The 17,138-nt window shown below is 39.4% G+C and overlaps 2 protein-coding genes across 3 annotated transcripts in view; both read right to left on the reverse strand.

Annotated features, from left to right (window-relative positions):
• LOC142847684 (interferon-inducible GTPase 1-like) overlaps positions 1-5,427 on the reverse strand; it is a 43,091-nt gene extending 37,664 nt beyond the window's left edge. Inside the window, exon 1 of the mRNA XM_075968606.1 lies at positions 5,351-5,427. The gene's annotated coding sequence lies outside the window, so the exon portion shown is untranslated. The remainder of the gene's footprint in view (positions 1-5,350) is intronic.
• LOC142847683 (interferon-inducible GTPase 1-like) lies at positions 355-7,402 on the reverse strand. Of its 2 annotated transcripts, none has more exons than XM_075968605.1 (2): positions 7,323-7,402; positions 355-4,257 (listed from the first exon to the last, which is right to left on the reverse strand). In XM_075968605.1, the coding sequence occupies exon 2, from the start codon at positions 4,232-4,234 to the stop codon at positions 2,993-2,995; it is 1,242 nt and encodes a 413-aa protein (XP_075824720.1). In that variant the 5' UTR covers positions 4,235-4,257; positions 7,323-7,402; the 3' UTR covers positions 355-2,992. The 2 variants fall into 2 exon arrangements, with proteins under 2 accessions (XP_075824720.1, XP_075824719.1); XM_075968604.1 differs by lacking the exon at positions 7,323-7,402 and adding an exon at positions 5,351-5,434.
• Between the last annotated feature and the right edge of the window lie 9,736 nt (positions 7,403-17,138).

Raw genomic sequence — 17,138 nt, forward strand, 5'->3', positions numbered from 1 at the left:
CTTGGCCAATGACTTAGACATATCCCTGGCCATTTCTTATATCCTAAATTAACCCATTTCTATTAATCTATGTACCACCACAAGGTTGTGGTCTACTGGTGGGCATCTTTCTCCTTTAGCAGCTACATGGCATCTCTTTGACTCTACATATTTTCTTCTCTGTCTCTGCTTGGAATTCTGTCTTTCTCTGTTCTGTTTTTCTGTAGGTCAAAGCAGTATTACTCATTAACCAATGGCAAAAGAACACATTCACAGCATACAGAGGGGAATCGCATATCACCTCTCCTTTTCTGCCTAAACAAAAAGGAAGGTTTTAACTTTAACATAGCAAAATTAAACATAAAAAAGGTATCAAGCAAGAATTACAATTACAATTTTTTTATCTATTTTATTTTTATCATAACTAAGTAAAACTATACTTATAATTATCTATTCTTCAACTACATCAAAGACACCCAAGGGTTTTATTATTACCTAAGTTAACAGAAAGTGCATTTTCAAAAACTTCCAAAACTCTAGAATTGACAAAGACATCTCATGGCCTGGATAGTCACCCAAAGTTCTTCTGTAACACTGGGGCATCCATCTTCATCCTACATGTCCAGAGTGTCTGGTAGACTTTTCCGTGAAGCAGGAAATTTCAAAGACTGTTTTGCCTCTATTGACAGTTTGTCATTCACGTTCTTCTGTATCTGGCAGAATGTCTGGCAGACTCTTTTATGAAGCAGGAACCCTGAAGGACTGTTTCACCTTTATGCTAGTTTAGCAGTTATTTTTGTGGGTCCGGCATGTCCAGTTCATACAGCATACCATCTATGAGTCCAGGCAAAAGAGTTTCTTGCCCAAATGGCTACCTTTGTTACATTGAAGGCAAATTTTATATTAAGCTTCTCTCTGAAGTAATTGGTGCTGCCAGAAGCAAACATGTCTTACTGTTGAGAAGAGTTTAAGTTCTTAAAACATTTATATGTCATATTCTGCATATCTTAGAAAGATTTCAAATATACCTATCCATCTGAAATATAAGTCTCTACATCTAGACAGCCCAAATAAAATGACTATAAGTTTGACTATTACAAATGATTATTAATCTGTTTTTCTTAAGTATACATTATATTTTTAAAATAAAATTCACAAACACAATACCTTAAACAAAAGCAGAAATAAACATATAACAAAATTGAACTAAAAGTTTGTATCAATAAACGAAGATCTAAAGAAATTCAAAGTATTCATTTCTATAGCATATTGCCCTTTAAATGCAAACAAACATAAAGGATATTTGGAAATTTGGATGTAGTTCTCTTTAAACTGCATCTTAATTTCTGTTAAGCGAGGTAATTTTGGGGTCTGTTGAAACTTTTTATGGGTCTTGGTTCATTAAACCACATTACTTTGGAAGGAATCCACAGGTTCTCATCTTCTGTGGAAAGAAAAGCAAAACTGCTTTTCCAAACAACATATCCTTAGACCCAAATTTTGAAGTCAAGATACCTTTAAAATATATATGTTGGTTTAGCTTAACAGCCCCCAGAATCAAATATCTCTCTTTACTTAGCTCATTCATAGTCAAAAATTCAAATAAGACACAGTAATATACATAATCCAGACTTTTGGTGTATATTCCATCTTCACGTGGCTCATTTTTCTTACTCTTACTTTTTCTTCAAGTTTAATATTTATTTTATTATCTTTACTCCTTTAATATAAGACTACCTGTACTCTTGTATATTATAACTTTCTATATACTTTTTCCTCTTTCTCTCTCTTTCAGCCTATGTACTTTTATTCAACACTGTGACCCATTTAGAGGTCTTTTTTTAAAATCTGAATTTGTCTTTATTGAGTGTGTATCTGTAAGTATTTTTTTTTTGACCAGAGCACATTTTTTTTTTAAAAAAAAATGCTAAGTAGGCAACTAGACCCAACTCTGTGGCCCTGCTTGTTGACGTCACCCATTCCAACATGGCAGAGGAATGTTCACTGCATATATATATCACCGTTAAGCAATTTGTAACATGCTGCTCACATACCCCATTTAAGTGCTTCATCTCCTTAAAGAGCCAGAGTTGTTTGTCCAACTAGCCTGAACCAGTAATTCCTCTCCTAAAGAAGCTGAGCAGCCTTCACTGCCAATGCTGAGTCAGGAAGTCCACTCATAAAGGAGCTTCTGTGCCCCCACTTGCCACCAGCAAACAGAGCCCATTGGAAAAAAAAATGTAACTACCAAGACGCTGCACTAAACTCTGTTCTTTTGTGTTTGAAATTTTTTATTAAACTCTCTCAAATTTTATGTGGATGTAGTTGCCCACATTGGGCACATCTTACAATTTATATTTCACAACAGTAGTTTGTAAGACTTTAGATTTTTTTACTTCCCGAGTTTCATTTTATTTCATATTAAAATGTGTCTCTCTGTATGGTATGCATGTTCACATGTGTCTAGGCAGGTCTGCCTTATGTTAGGCTTTATCTTCAAATGCTTCCTGTCGTTTTCCAAGGCAGAGTCTGACAGCTGAGCCAGAGCTTGCAGATTTACTTGCTCTAGCTAGCCAGCTTGCTCCATGGTTCCACTGTTTCTGCATTCTGAGTTTGGAGTACAAGGTGGCTGTCCCACCCACTCAACATTTATACAGGTTGTGTAAATTGATCTCTGCTCATTCTATCTGCATGGCATGGCAAGTGCTTTGTGCACTGTGTGTGTGTGTGCATGTATGCATGCATGCATTCATATATGTGTGTGTGCTTGTGCATTTGTATTCAAGTGTGCATGTGGAGCTGAAAGACAAGGGGGAAGGTAGAGTGCTGAAGCTGGGGTTGTCAGGTTCTGACATATTAACACACATGACTCTTACCCTTAGTTTGTCACATAGTAGTAGAAAATTGGCTACTGTAAAAAAAAGATATCATAGAGGAAATTTATCCAGTAACTTCCTGGCACTAACCGTTTGATCTTGTCATGGTCAGTAGCTGTGGATGAGTTGAATTTGAACTATATTTTTGAATATGTCTCTCTAAGGAGAACTTTGGCATCTTCAGTCACTGTGTCAAGGAAAAGAAATTCTAAGTAAAAGGTTTTTCTAAAGTAAAGACCTGTAGCAAGGAGCCCACCATTAGCTGAGGCAAATTTCTCCAAATATTTTAAAAACAATTCTCCTAATGTTTCTTCTTTCTTAGTTTCTAACAAAAAAGGTGATTTAATGATTTTTCTTAATTGTTCAACAGGCACTTGAGAATCCTTAGCCATGAATTCCACAGATTCATCATCCACTCCAAAGAGGACTCGATAGTGGTTTAACTTCTCCTTCAGCTTCTCCACATCATCCCTGATCATGCCCACTACAGGAACAGTAGCCAAAATTCCAGCCTTGAAGGCTTCCAACCAGATATACTGCTGTAGAGACTTGTGCTTTCTGTCAATGACTGCCTCGGTAATATTAGGCAAGGAAAGCATAAAATTGTGGCGCTTTTGATTAGAAAGATCCTTTATCAGAGTATCCATCAGAACTGGAAAATCATAGTCAGATAAATGTTTGTTAGAAATCAGGAAAATCTGTGGTTCACCCATGTTATTCTGAGTAAAGGTGTTCACACAGTAGCTTCTGATCTGCTGCAGGGTCTTTTCTCTGTCAAAGGTGCGTGGTTTGGATTCCTTTTCATTTTGTAAATCATTGTCCACCTTGGTTCGTACAAAGTAGTAATTCTTTTTCATGAATCTGATTGCTTTGGCAAGGTCTAGTTCAAGTTTTGTAAAACGTGTGGCAGAAACAATAATGAAGAAATCATACTCTTGGAATTTCACTTTCTCCAGATAATCTTTTGGTGGAAAGTTCATAGTTCCAATGCCAGGCAGGTCCCATAAAGTCAACGTTTGAATTTTGGGGTGCTTATATGAGTTTCTTATCATAGTTGTCTCGGTTACCCCTTCTTCAGCTGCACCTTGGTCTTCAGGTCCTATCCCCCTCAGAGCATTGATGAAGCTGGACTTCCCTCCTCCAGATTCTCCTGTCACAGCAATGCTTATTGGGGCCTTATCAATATTTTTTAAAGCATCATTGATTACAGAGTTTGCCCCTTGAATGTTTCCTTTTTTCAGATGGAGTTCTATTAAATGAATGGTCTCCTGAGAAATGATTTTGTTTTCTGCTTTAATCTTCAGAAAATATTTAGTGGCGCTGGACACCAAATCTCCATTGTCTTCATTGTTAGATGTGTCAGAGAATAACTGACCCATGATTCTGATAAAAAAATTAATCACTGAAAAAAAGGAAGAGAGAATAAGTTGCAAAAGATCAAAGACGACTTTGTCCGTAGCACAGCATTTCTTCCCTGTGCTGCAGCCTTACTTATGTTCTGATATTGACTCTTTCCCGTACATTTTCTGCTGAGTTTTTGTTCTTGTCAAAAAGATACCAGGTGTAGTCTGATTGGAGGAGAAAATCTCATTTGAAGCATTTCCCCTGTTGGAATGAACTTGGGGTACGCCTATAAAACATTTTTTTTGATTGAGGATTGATATGAGAAATCCCAGCTTAATCTGGGTGGGATCCTTGGGATAGTGGTCCTTGGTAATATAAGGAAGAAGTGTCTAACTAAGGGGGGGGGCAGTTCGTAAACAACATTCTCTCATTGTTCTTGCTTTTATTCCTGTTAAGTTTCTACCCTGAATTCCCTCAGCAATGGAGTGTGAGCAGAATGGGTAAACCCCCCCAAAAAATCATTTCTTTTTTCAAAATCCTTTTGGTCATAGTGTGTATAAAAGCAGTAGGAAGGAAATTAGAATAAATTTCTTCTAGTTTTCAATTAATTTCCTTAATTATGGAGAAGTTAAAACTTAAGTAAAGTAAGGGAAAATTATATAAAAAACAGCGTGAGTGCTTTAGCCAGCAACAAAAACAACAAACACAAATGCAATTGTACTGCATCTAACCAGACTGCAGTGTTGTAGATCACATCCAAGATGTTTTCTCCATCTGTGCACACTTCTTTCAGTGTGTGCCTTCAGATGAATAGAAATTAAATCAACACACATCTAGTTTTTCACACTGTAAAGTAAATAATAATGAATTATAATTAACATCAGTATTTAATCAATGTGAAATCTCAAATGATCACGTAAATCTAATTTGTCTGCTTTATTGATTTTTCAAAATATGTCAGTAAGCCCAACTACTGTATTTGGTTGAGATAATTTTTAATTTTTCTAGATTTACCTTCCTTCTGTCTTATCCGTGACTTGGAATTCACCTATATGAAGAATATAAACTTTAATAATAATAAATTTCTTACTCTTACTGTTAAAATCCTTTTCTTCAATACAATGTTTCCGAGTCACCAAGTCATCACTTACCTAACTGTGCACTGCAGATGTAGATCAGCTGGCAGTGAGCTTTCCCAGCATGACTAAGGCCTTGGGTTCAACCCCAGCATCTCATCAAATGCAGGCACTTCTGGATCCCTGTAGTTCTGCTACACATGGAGTAGATGTAAAAGGTTCAGTATGTTCAGGCGATCCTTGATACACAGTGAATTAGAGCCTAGCCTGGGCTACTTGAGACCCTGTCTCAAGAAAATGAATATCAAGTTCATCATGATGGCTCAGCAGGTAAATACACTTGCTGACAGATTCAAGGACATGAGTTTGATTGTTGGGTATTTAGGTAGCTCAGATCTCATATTTTTGCCCCTTTATTCTCTACAAGCCTGCCTTAAAGTCCTCAATAGCAGCACAAGGATCTCACCATTAGTTAAGGAGACAACAATCCCCATTGTCACCCTGGAGCCTCCTCTGTCTGTCTCCCCTCTACCAAATCAGTTCATAGACTTAATCTCTATTTCCAAATCCAAGCACAATTGACAACTCTGCCTGCATTATCTTCTTCAAGACCTCCTCAGTACGAGCTTTGAGCATGTCACGGGCATTGCTATATTTCCTGTGATGGTTCTTGCAACAACATGCATGATCAAACAGCCAGAGTTATGACACTGAAGTCATATCACGTCACGTCAATCCTGAAATGTACCAGAAGAATCCCAATTTCACTCAGGCCACACATTAGGTATAGAGTGCACAAGCTACATACAACATACATTTGAATATAATTATTGCACTTCTGGGACATCTGGTATCTGAATTTCAGACCCCCTGGTATCTCAGTCTGTCTTCTCATTCCAGGACTGTACTTTGTCACTGCTTCCTTTCCTTATTTTATTGCTCTTCCCCAGTAGTGACATGGCTAGTAACTTAATGACCTTTCTCTAGGTTCTGCTTTGAATAGGCAGGCTTTAGCATTTACACCCTGATTGGGATATAAAAGTGTACATGCCCGCATCTTTCCCCACCCTTTCACTATGTTTCTGTCTCTCCACAGCACTTGCTGCCCATTAATGTCTATTCATCCGGGATCATTTGCTGTCATCCTCCCACTGTACAGTGCACTGAGATAGCAGAGTGACTGCAGGCACAGGGCGGGAAGAGGTGAGTAAAGAGAATGTCCTCAAAGGGCAGCTAAACCTGATTACATAAACACCATAGCCAGATTTACTGTTGAAGGGGACAGTCACCCACAGGACACAGACAGACTGTCTCTGAAGCACACAAGCTGTTCTCATCTTTCAGGTTTTCCCCTCTCATTCTCTCTGTTCTTGAATTTGTGGTTCAGATACCAATGTGTCAGTTGTCTGCAAGGTCTTTCTACTGAGTATGATCTGAGGGAACGAGAAGGCTGTGACAGAGCAATCATTACAGCAGGACGCCCCGCCTAAATGACAGCTGTCACCCATCCTGACATGTTCCTCATAGATGGAGAGAAGATCCTTAGCACCCCTGCTTTACAATAAAGAAGACCACAGTTTACAAGATTCTTCAGGCACAGATTTCCACAGCCAGCTACATCAAAAGCAGTGTGCAGAGAGACCTCTTCTCCATAGACCAGGGGCCTTGGAATGTAAGGAATTTAATAGTTGACCCTGAACTGGGAAACAAGATGAATGTAACATACAACAACCTCATGCACAAGTTAGAGATATTCTATCACCTGAAGCAGCTATTTACAGCCATGTCAGACAAGCCAAAACAATTGAAAATGCTTTTTTTTAAATCAAAATCAATATCCAGATCATTTCCTTTAGGTTTAGCTCAACCTGAAGAATTGACTAAGACCATCTATGAGGCAGTCCTGTCCACCTTCTACCCAAGCACTCCAGCTTTAAACTGAGGATCCCCACTTTCAGGGCATGTTCCTCAATGCCTTATTACCTCTCAGCTCTTTAGAGAGAAGGTGAGGGTTAGAAGTTAGATCTGAATGCCCCTGTCCACTTACCAGAGAATCCCGAGTCCAGTGTGTGCGCTCACTGTAATTCAGCTGCAGGAACCACCCTCAACAGTAGTCCAGTCTTGTCATATGAAACCCACTCCTCCTTCCTCTGCAGGACTTATAGACCTTCTAGGTTCTGCCCCTCCCCTCTCAGTATGTTTTGGCCAGTCACAGAGGAGCAAGGATAAGTTGCTTTTAGGAATCACTTGCATTTCCAGGAAAAGGAAAGTGAAGTAAAACAAACAGTTCTTTTTTTTTTTTTTTGGTTTTTCGAGACAGGGTTTCTCTGTGGCTTTTGGAGCCTTTCCTGGAACTAGCTCTTGTAGACCAGGCTGGTCTCGAACTCACAGAGATCCACCTACCTCTGCCTCCCGAGTGCTGGGATTAAAGGCGTTCGCCACAATTTTTTTATTTTATCAGCTCATCCTTAACTGGCAGAAAAGGCCAGGTGTTCCTAAATTAACAATGTTGAACGGGGATTGGAAAAGATCAGAAACACAGAGATGCAGAGTATTGACTATGTAGGAAGCAGCTCTTGAAAGATAAATTTCCTGGTTCCTGACTCCACAAATGCAGCCTGAACTAAAGTCACACAACACATTTTCTGAAGTCCTGTGCAGATTCCAATTATCAGATTACCCAAGACACAACCCATTTGACTCCCTCTGACTACAACTTTGTTTCTTCAAAATTGTGGATTCATGTTCATTAATTCTTGTCATTCTCAACTCCCCTCTCAATGCAGGATTTGAGTCTGGCACAATGCAGGGATAGGTCTTACACATGCTGCACCATCACTGTGAGTCCATATGTGTAGTGTCCAAAGGACACATGACCTTGTGGTCATCCACAACTTTTGGGCTTTCACTCTTTTAGCCTTCCTTTGACAACTGTTCCTCTGTCTTTGGAAGCAGAAATATGTATATTTCATTTAGTTCTGGACATTTGTCAATGTCTTATTCTATACACGCTGACAAGCTGTACATATCTGTATTGATTAAGAAATTTACTGAAAATATGAGATTCCATAATAAGGGTTAAGCAATGCCTTAACCAATGGGCATTATGGAAAATAATTAGGAGCTAGTTTAATGTTATGTCGCATAGCAGAATAACAGTAGTAGGTTCTCATCAGGGTATATGACCAGAATAGCCTTAGGTTATTGTCCAGATATATTGGCACTAAGTATGGGTGTCATCCTGTGTAGTAATATTAAATCCAAGCAGGAAGTTGTTGGTTACTACCATGATATTTTTGTCTCTATTCCATTCTGTAAGTTGCCTCATCACTCAAGTGATTGTGTCTTTTAAAAATAATTTGAGGCCGGGCGGTGGTGGCGCACGCCTTTAATCTCAGCACTCGGGAGGCAGAGGCAGGTGGATCTCTGGGAGTTCGAGGCCAGCCTGGTCTACAAGAGCTAGTTCCGGGACAGGCACCAAAAGCTACAGAGAAACCCTGTCTCGAAAAACCAAAAAAAAAATAATAATAATTTGAGACAGCGTCTTCCTTTGTATACCGTGTAGGTCTAGTACCCTGTAGGAATATGCAGTCTAGTCTGAACTTGAGCTCCTGGTGATCCTCCTGCCTCAGCCTCCTGACTGCTGAGATTACAGTTGCAAAGCTTCCTCCTTGCCTGCCTCAGAAACTCCTTCTTGATTTTGTGAGCCGTTATACAGCTAACAGACATTGTGTGTACATTGAACAGTCCCTGTGGATGGAGATTTAGAGGGTGTAACGTGCCAAGACCAAGGAATTTCAATTTCTTTGAGTTTCCATGATAACTAATTTACAGATAACCTATTGCAGCAGTCACCTTCATTTTAAGCAACACTGCTGGATAAACATTGAGTAATAGCTGGTCACTAGCCAACACCAATGAAAACACCTGCTATGGTCAATTTCATTGTCTGAGCCCCTGAAGCTCATTTACAGGGTTGTAATTCAGGTGCGTTTTGTTGTTGTTATTGATGTTTTTCCTTAGGCTGGGTCAGGCCCTAGGGCCCTGTCTGCTCACAGTTCTCAAGATAAGTGACAGCCGTTCTGACAGGGGAAGGAATGCAGGACTCCCAGTGAACTCTCAGCCACAATAGCAAGGAGAACTGCATTTCCAGTCATTGCCGGGAATGGGAAACTGAAACTGCTTCTCTGTGCTGCTTGCAAGTCACAAACAGTGCACACACGGAATGTGGGAAGAGGGGGAAGCCACAGAGGGGGGTTTGGGTGAGCTTCCCTTCCACTTAGATCCCTCACCGTCTCTCCTGTCTTTCCCTTTCTCACCCACGCACCCATCTTTCCTCCTCACCACAGTACATTCACCACCCTGTTTTGTATTTTTCAAAACGTTTTTATGCAGCCAGACTGGTCTTGTGTTGCAGTGGAACAGCTAATGAGCTTGAATTTCTGTTTAGTTTATCTCTAGCTCCCCAGTGCTGGCATCAGAGGTGCGATTTGTTGAGGGGGACAGAACCAGGTCTCTCTAAACTCTACCGACTGAACTACATCCCCAGTCTTACTCCTTGTTTCTTTTCAAAAATTCTAAAAATCAATACAAATATTTATTCATTTCATTGAGACAAGGTTTCTCTATTCACCCTGGCCATCCTGAAACTCAGTATGTAGACCAGACTGACCTCTAACTCACAGAGATCTGCCTGGTCTTGGTCTCTGAGGGGTAGAGTACAAGCATATGCTACTTCTATAGGATCATTAATCTCTAAAAATGAAATATTGAGGATTGAAGCGATGCCTCAGTTGTCATGCACTTGCTGTGCGTGGAGGACCTCACTTAGGATTTCTACGTCCACTAAAGCCAGTGTGGTGAGGCAGGATCACTGTGCAGTCTTCTACCTGTCAATGGTTACTAGGGTCAATGAGAGACCCTGTCTTAAAAAATAAGGTGGAGAGTGATAGAGGAAGACACCATACATTGACACCTCCAGCCTCCACATGTACATGTGTACATGTATGATTGAGGGCACACAGGTACACACACACACACACACACACACACACACACACACACACACATGAAAATACAGGACACACACAAAAGTCAAATTTGAATTTCTAAAAATAGTAAAAGGTTTTTGTAAAACATACTAAAAAGTAAAAAAGTAATTTCTAGTCAAGGACATGAAGAGAAAATGATTTCCATCCTCTAAGTCTGATTTAAGCCTCACCTAACTGATGGAAAATAACAATGCATATACTCCTTAGAGCAATCTCATTTTATTGTTTGCTACAGATCAGTTACTGAAATCCACTTATTTGCAGGATGGATTCATCGTTGCACGTTTATCAGTAAGATCTGGAAACACAACCAGTGGCAACCACTGTAGGACTATATTGTACTAAAAAGAGAACTAACTGCCTTACTTAGGCTTAGCAGTTACATTTCAGAATGGCATACTGGTTTAGTTGCCTCTCTAGGCTTTTTGATGGATTTAAATGTCATCAGTTGCTTATAAAAGGGCATCTGACCTCAGGACACACAAAAGTTCCATTAGCTGTTTGACAGTGCTGTTCTAATCATGCATACAGAGAAATGCAATGACCACAGTGGTCTCTCAGCTAGCATCCCTTGGGTTAGATTGAAAGGCCATGAAGAGTTTCAGAAGAGACACAATGATCTGCACCTCACTGGCCAGTAGGAGGCAATGCTGACTCACCTGATTCTAGGCATAAGTGATTGTAGTCCATGACTTATAAAGATGTAGAATGTTAGTGTGTGTTAGCATACTGTGGAAATACCCTGAGGAGATGCAACGCTTAAACCTATGGTTTCTGATGTAGATTCTTTAAACCAAGGAGGAGTAATAATTAATTATAATTATATTGTCCAGGCCTGTCATATATTACACATGGTGAAACGTGGCACAAATAATAAAAACTCAGAAATAGATATTGGGGTTCAACCTGAAGATCACAAAAGCAAAACAGCCAGTCACTAGAGAGGACCTTTTTACATGAATCCTCAAACTCCACACACCCCTGAGTTCCTGTCTCTTCCCTTTTATATTCCTCTCTCTGCCCAGACATATAGCTTCTGTTTCCACTTCCCTAGTTCTGGGATTAAAGGTGTTTGATTCCCAAACACTGGTATTAAAGGTATGAGCCACCATTATTTGGATCTATTTTTGGACCGATCTTGTGTAGCCCAGGGTAGACTTGAAATCACAGTGATCTGTCTGCCTCTGTCTTCCAAGTCCTGGCATTAAAGGTGTGTGCCACCACTCCCTGAACTGTATGGCTGCTTTTTTCCTCTGATCTTCAGGCAAGCTTTATTTATTAAGCCACAAATAAAATACCACGATAGTAAGATGCTACAACAGAAAGTTTAGTGCCATTCCATAGTAGGTATAGATACTTCCAGAGATTGACCTCTCTATATGCCATAAACAGATGCACCTGTCTCTCAGTTCTATGGAGAAAACTGACTTGGACATGGGAGTGATTGCTTTCTCAACATTATGTGCCTGTGCTGCAGAGACAGCTAAGTGGTTAAGAGCTTGTACTTTTCTGAAAGAGGACCCGAGTGTGTTACTGACACCATGTCAGGAAGCTCACAGCTGCTCTAATTCTAGCTCCAGGGATTTCTGATGCCTCTGACTGTCTCTGTATTTACATGCACATACTTCAATCCCCACCATACATAGACATGATTGAAAATAAAGCAAATCTTTCTTTAAAAAGACTATACTGTTGAATGTACTCCCCAGAGGTATATGTTTTTCTATTTCCCTGAGTGTTTCTTAAGTAGAGTCTTTAAAGCACCACTCAGTGACTCAAAGTGGAAAAGGTAGACACTCCTCTGAGGAACTGCCAATTCTTCTTAGGAACACTGTCATTTTGTATTCCAACTGAACAGATGATAGTATTTTTATGAATAAGCTGTCACACGCTGCCATTTCTCTGCATTCATATGGAGAATCAGTATCTCTTAACTATGCTACTAGTATTTCTCACTATATTTCCCTTCTCCATCTCTGTTTCCCTTAAGTTCAGGTTCAGGGTAAACTGACATAGTGGTTGCTGACAGTCTGAGGGTGTCTTGGCTTGTAAGACACAAACCTTTGAATTACATCCCTATCCAGATCACTTGTCTTTTTGATGGAATCCTCCAAACATGGATGTCTATATAAGATTATTAAAATGAGCTACAGGCTGTGGTCCAGCTAGTCCAACAATAGCTGTCTATCAATGGAAGGTCCAAGAATCCAGTTTAATGTCTTATCTGGTCTTCTGAATACATTGGAATCCTGAAGAAGTAGGCTTTAATGCCAGAGAAGGGATAGACTTACCACTGAGAGCAACAGGTGAATATAAAAAATTTCTTCCCTTCATCTCATTTATATAGACTAGCAGCAGAAGGTGTGGTCCAGGTGAAACATCTATCTTCCCACTTAAAAAGGTTTAGATTAAAAGTTGGACTTCACACTTCAAATGATTTAATTAATAATAATATCCCTCAATAATGTACCCAGCCACTTGAGTTTTAGTTAATTCCTGAATTTCTGAGATAGTCAACTTTTCAACCAAGAGTATCCACCACTGATTTTTATCCTCCTAAAAATATAGTCATTTTAAGGAAGGGAAACAGAAAGTCAATGTGACCCCAGGTTAGCATATCCTATATTTCTGATGTGGTAAATAAATGAAGACTCTTGAACATTCTTAATGATATTTCTGACAACTCACCCCACAAACCTCACACCCCAGACCAGTTAGAACCTGATTCAAAAGTCAGAGAGCATAAGTGTCTGCAATACCACTGTCTTTCAGGAAAAAATCTAATGCTAACATTTCTGGGTCTGAACAGGAAGAGAACGTCCAGCAGCAGTCACTCTGGTCCACTGTGACTGTGAAAACCATATGTTTAAAACGTGATTAACCAGAGTATCAGAGAAACACTGTGCGAATATTGTTCTCTGGAGAAGGAGCAAGGAGAGGAAACTGAGCCTGGAAACTCCATTTGTAGCCCAATGCTTCACCCAGGCTTCATTGGTCTTGGACTTGGAGGTTCAACAGCCTTGGTATCTACAGAAACAGAAGAGTTGGAAGTAAGACTTCAATCAATAAGGCAGCCTGATATCCCCTCAAACTTATCTTGATAACCAAAGACTATCAAAACCATAGCAAAGTCTACCATTGTCCGAATGCTTCTGGATTGGAGGTAGGCTAAGGTGGAAGTCCAAGGCTCCAAAAATAGACAATGTTAGCATATCAACTTAGAAATGTTTTACAAAATAGATGAAATCTGTGTTGTTGTGGGGGTGTTAGTCACAGCTGACCATCCAGACATGGCTTTAAACAAATTAAATGTCTTTATTAGCTGGCTGGAGACTACACTGGGTGTTTGGGATCCCAATGCAGTCCCAAGTCTTTCTCACAGTTTTAAAGAACAAACCCGCATCCGGGGTTGACACACTTAGTTAACAATTAGCCAGAAGTGGAATCTCAGAAGCAGAGAAGCAAGTTTAGTACATTTAAGGACTTTCCTAGCATTGTGGATTTTGGTAAATCAGACATTTGTTTTGATATTGGTATGAAATTTATTGTGTTGCCTGTGTGCTAAGTTTTTTGGCATGACTGGTACTTCCATCATGGTGTCAGATGTGTTAAGGTTACAGTGTTAAAATACATATGAAGATAGAGGACTTTAAAGACTTGGTGAATCAAATATAAGTTATAAAATGTTGGCTGTAGTTATTAAAAAGTTCAGTAGAAATCTAGCTGTTAGCTCTGATGCTCAAATGAGAAATGGATTTTCCACATATTAGTTGAAAAGTATGCAGGCATCTACAAAGAAGAAGGTTTTAGGCATTCAATTTTCAGTCAAATTTTGTAAGAAAGTTTGAGATAGTTCTTGAGATTTTTTTGTGTGTGGTGTGTATGCCTGTGTATACGTGTGTGTTGTATGTAGATGGTATATTGTGTGTGGTGTATGTGCAAGTATGTGTATGCAAGTATGGGTGTGTTTCTTCATGCATAGAAATCAAGGGAAGATAGCAGTTATCCTAGTATTTTATGCTATTCCTTATTTATTTGCAAATGTCTCTTGGTGTAGGAGGGTCTTCTTTCTATGTGTTGTTTTCATTGATTGAATAAAGAAGCTGCCTTGGCCTTTTGATAGGGTAGCCCTTAGGTGGGGCAGAGTAGACAGAACAGGATGCTGGGAAGAAGGCAGGCTGAGAGAGCCACCATGGAGCCAGCCTCCAGGTGAGGCATGTTAAATCTCTCCCGGTAAGCCACAGTCACGGGGTAATACACAGATTTAATAGAAATGGGCTAATTAAGATGTGAGAGTTAGCCAATGAGAGGCCAGAAATAATGGGCCAGGCAGTGTTTAAATGAATACAATTTCTGTGTAATTATTTCCAATTAAGGAGAAGACACAGCCTGCTTCTCTTCACTACAGTCTCTCATTGAATTTGGAGCTATGATAGTGGCCAGAAAGCCTTGGCATATCCCCTGTCTTCATCCCTCCCCCAGAGTGGTCACACCTGGCTTTTACCTTGTTGCAGTTAATCTTTGCCCTCAAGTCCTCATTATTTTGTGGCAAGCACTCCAACCTACCGAGCCATTTCTCCAGCCTAGTTTTTGAGATTTCTGAGGGACATAAAAGTGTTATCACCTCAACCATATGAGAAAGATGACTACAATGACAAAAACGTTGAGAGGACAAACATTGGAAGTATGCTAAAGTGTCATTATGATAGGAAAGTCACCAAGAAGGCTCAGTAGATTAAGACTCTTGCCTCTATGCCTGATCTCCTGAGCCATATCCCAGAAGCCAAATGGTAGAAGAAGAGAATCCACTTGTTATGCATTCTTTTTATCAGCAGCCTATGCAAGTTTTGAGTGTGCATTGTAAACCTGAGGACTATTTCGTAAACATAAAACTATGAGATCATAAGGTAGAAATAGAAAGTAGTATATTCTCAGTTAAAAAATGTGCAAGGAAGCCGGGCGGTGGTGGCACATGCCTTTAATCCAAGCACTGGGGAGGCAGAGGCAGGCGCATCTCTGTGAGTTCGAGACCAGCCTGGTCTACAAGAGCTAGTTCCAGGACAGGAACCAAAAGCTACGGAGAAACCCTGCCTCAAAAAATCCCCCCGCCAAAAAAAGAAAAAAAATCTGCAAGGAAAGAAGATTCCTCCCTACCAAAGAACAGGCATGAAAACAGAAAATTGGTAGACTAAGTATAACCATATTAACACATATATAAAATATAAATAGTTTAAGAGGTCCAATTAAAATATCAATTTTTAGCCAGGTGGTGGTGCCGCACACTTAAAGGCAGAGGCAGTCAGATCTCTGTGAGTTCGAGGCCAGTCTGGTCTACAAGAGCTAGTTCTAGGCTCAAAGCTACAGAGAAACACTGTCTTGAAACTAACAAACAAAATCAACTTTTTGAAATGTATTAAAGAAAAACAGTCAAGACTGTTTTATGCCCAATTTTCAATAAAACCACTTTAAATGCAAGTGTAGATCAGGTTAAATTAAATATAGAGCAAATATACCAAACAAATAGAGCAAATAAAAAGTAAATAGATGCCCTGCAGGTAAAGACTATAGAGGATCATGATTAAAATGTGTGAAAACCACAACCAATTCCATCATGCTGAGGAATTAATAAGTGCATTTGTTATCATTTATCATAAATGCAGAGTTAAAATAATGCAAGCTCATTTCTCAGCAGTTCTGGATTGAGAAGTCTGACCCAAGTGTCTCTAAAGTCTAGTGTTGGGTGGATTCTCTTGCTCTTTGGAATTCTCTTCCAGGAGAATTCGTCTGCTTGCTTTGCCACCTTTCAGAGATCATCAAGGTTTTGGGTGTGATTCCTTCCATCATCTTAAATTGTGTGTGCTGGAATTGGCAACCATTGTTTAGTTTTCAGGACCCACTCAGACCCCTTCTGTTTCCCTCTTCTACAAGTTGGAGCACACTGTGGTTGAGGTTCAAGTATGCCCAAAGCAAAGTTCATTGCTCACCAGCATGGTGCTGTTGGCACATAGTAGAACCACTCAGTAGTGGGACTTCCTAAGAAGGTTTGGGATCATGAGGAATACGCTGTTGAGGGGACACTGGACCTATTTCTCTTTCTTGCTTTTGCTTCTAACTCATGAGCTGAGTGTGTGTATGTTTGTTTGTGTGTATGTGTTTTCCTTTCATGTGTTCTCCACTTTGATGTACTACTGCAGATTAATAGCAATGGGGCTATTTAATCGCAGACCACAGACAATGAAGCTGTAAGTCAAGAGACAATCTTTTTCTTTGCGTGATGATTATCTCTTATATTTGTTAAACTAACACTAATTTTGCTAACATGAGGCCTCTTGGTTTATAGTATGATAATCCAGAAACATCTGCTTATTTCAAGGAAATAAACAAATTTAATCCCATGGTCACCTTAAAGGTTCCTTTTCATTTGACTGGATTTGTTTACTAGTTTCACAGATAAAAAAATGCAGGCATATTTCTTTTGGTTTGCCTGCCACAGTAAGATAATATGGTAAAATATATAGTTCATACCTGACAGTAAATTGGAAACTTGATTAAATCAGCAGTTCTCTGCGTGGTATCCAATTTCAAAATGACTCCAGAGGAAGTAGACTACCTAAACAGCTTTTTGTATAATAAAAAATTCATTAGTAAAACTCCATGCCCAGAAATATTTGCTCCTTTGAGATCTGTTTTAGTTTTTATATTCTCTTGGTTTAATTTTGGTAAATCATATGTAACAAGAAGTTTCTCCATTTTTCTTCTAGATTTTCCCTTTTTTGGAATCTATGTTTTCAAAATACTCCTCAATAACTCAA

This window comes from Microtus pennsylvanicus, chromosome 4 (assembly GCF_037038515.1).
Source record: "Microtus pennsylvanicus isolate mMicPen1 chromosome 4, mMicPen1.hap1, whole genome shotgun sequence".
Lineage (NCBI taxonomy): Eukaryota > Metazoa > Chordata > Mammalia > Rodentia > Cricetidae > Microtus > Microtus pennsylvanicus.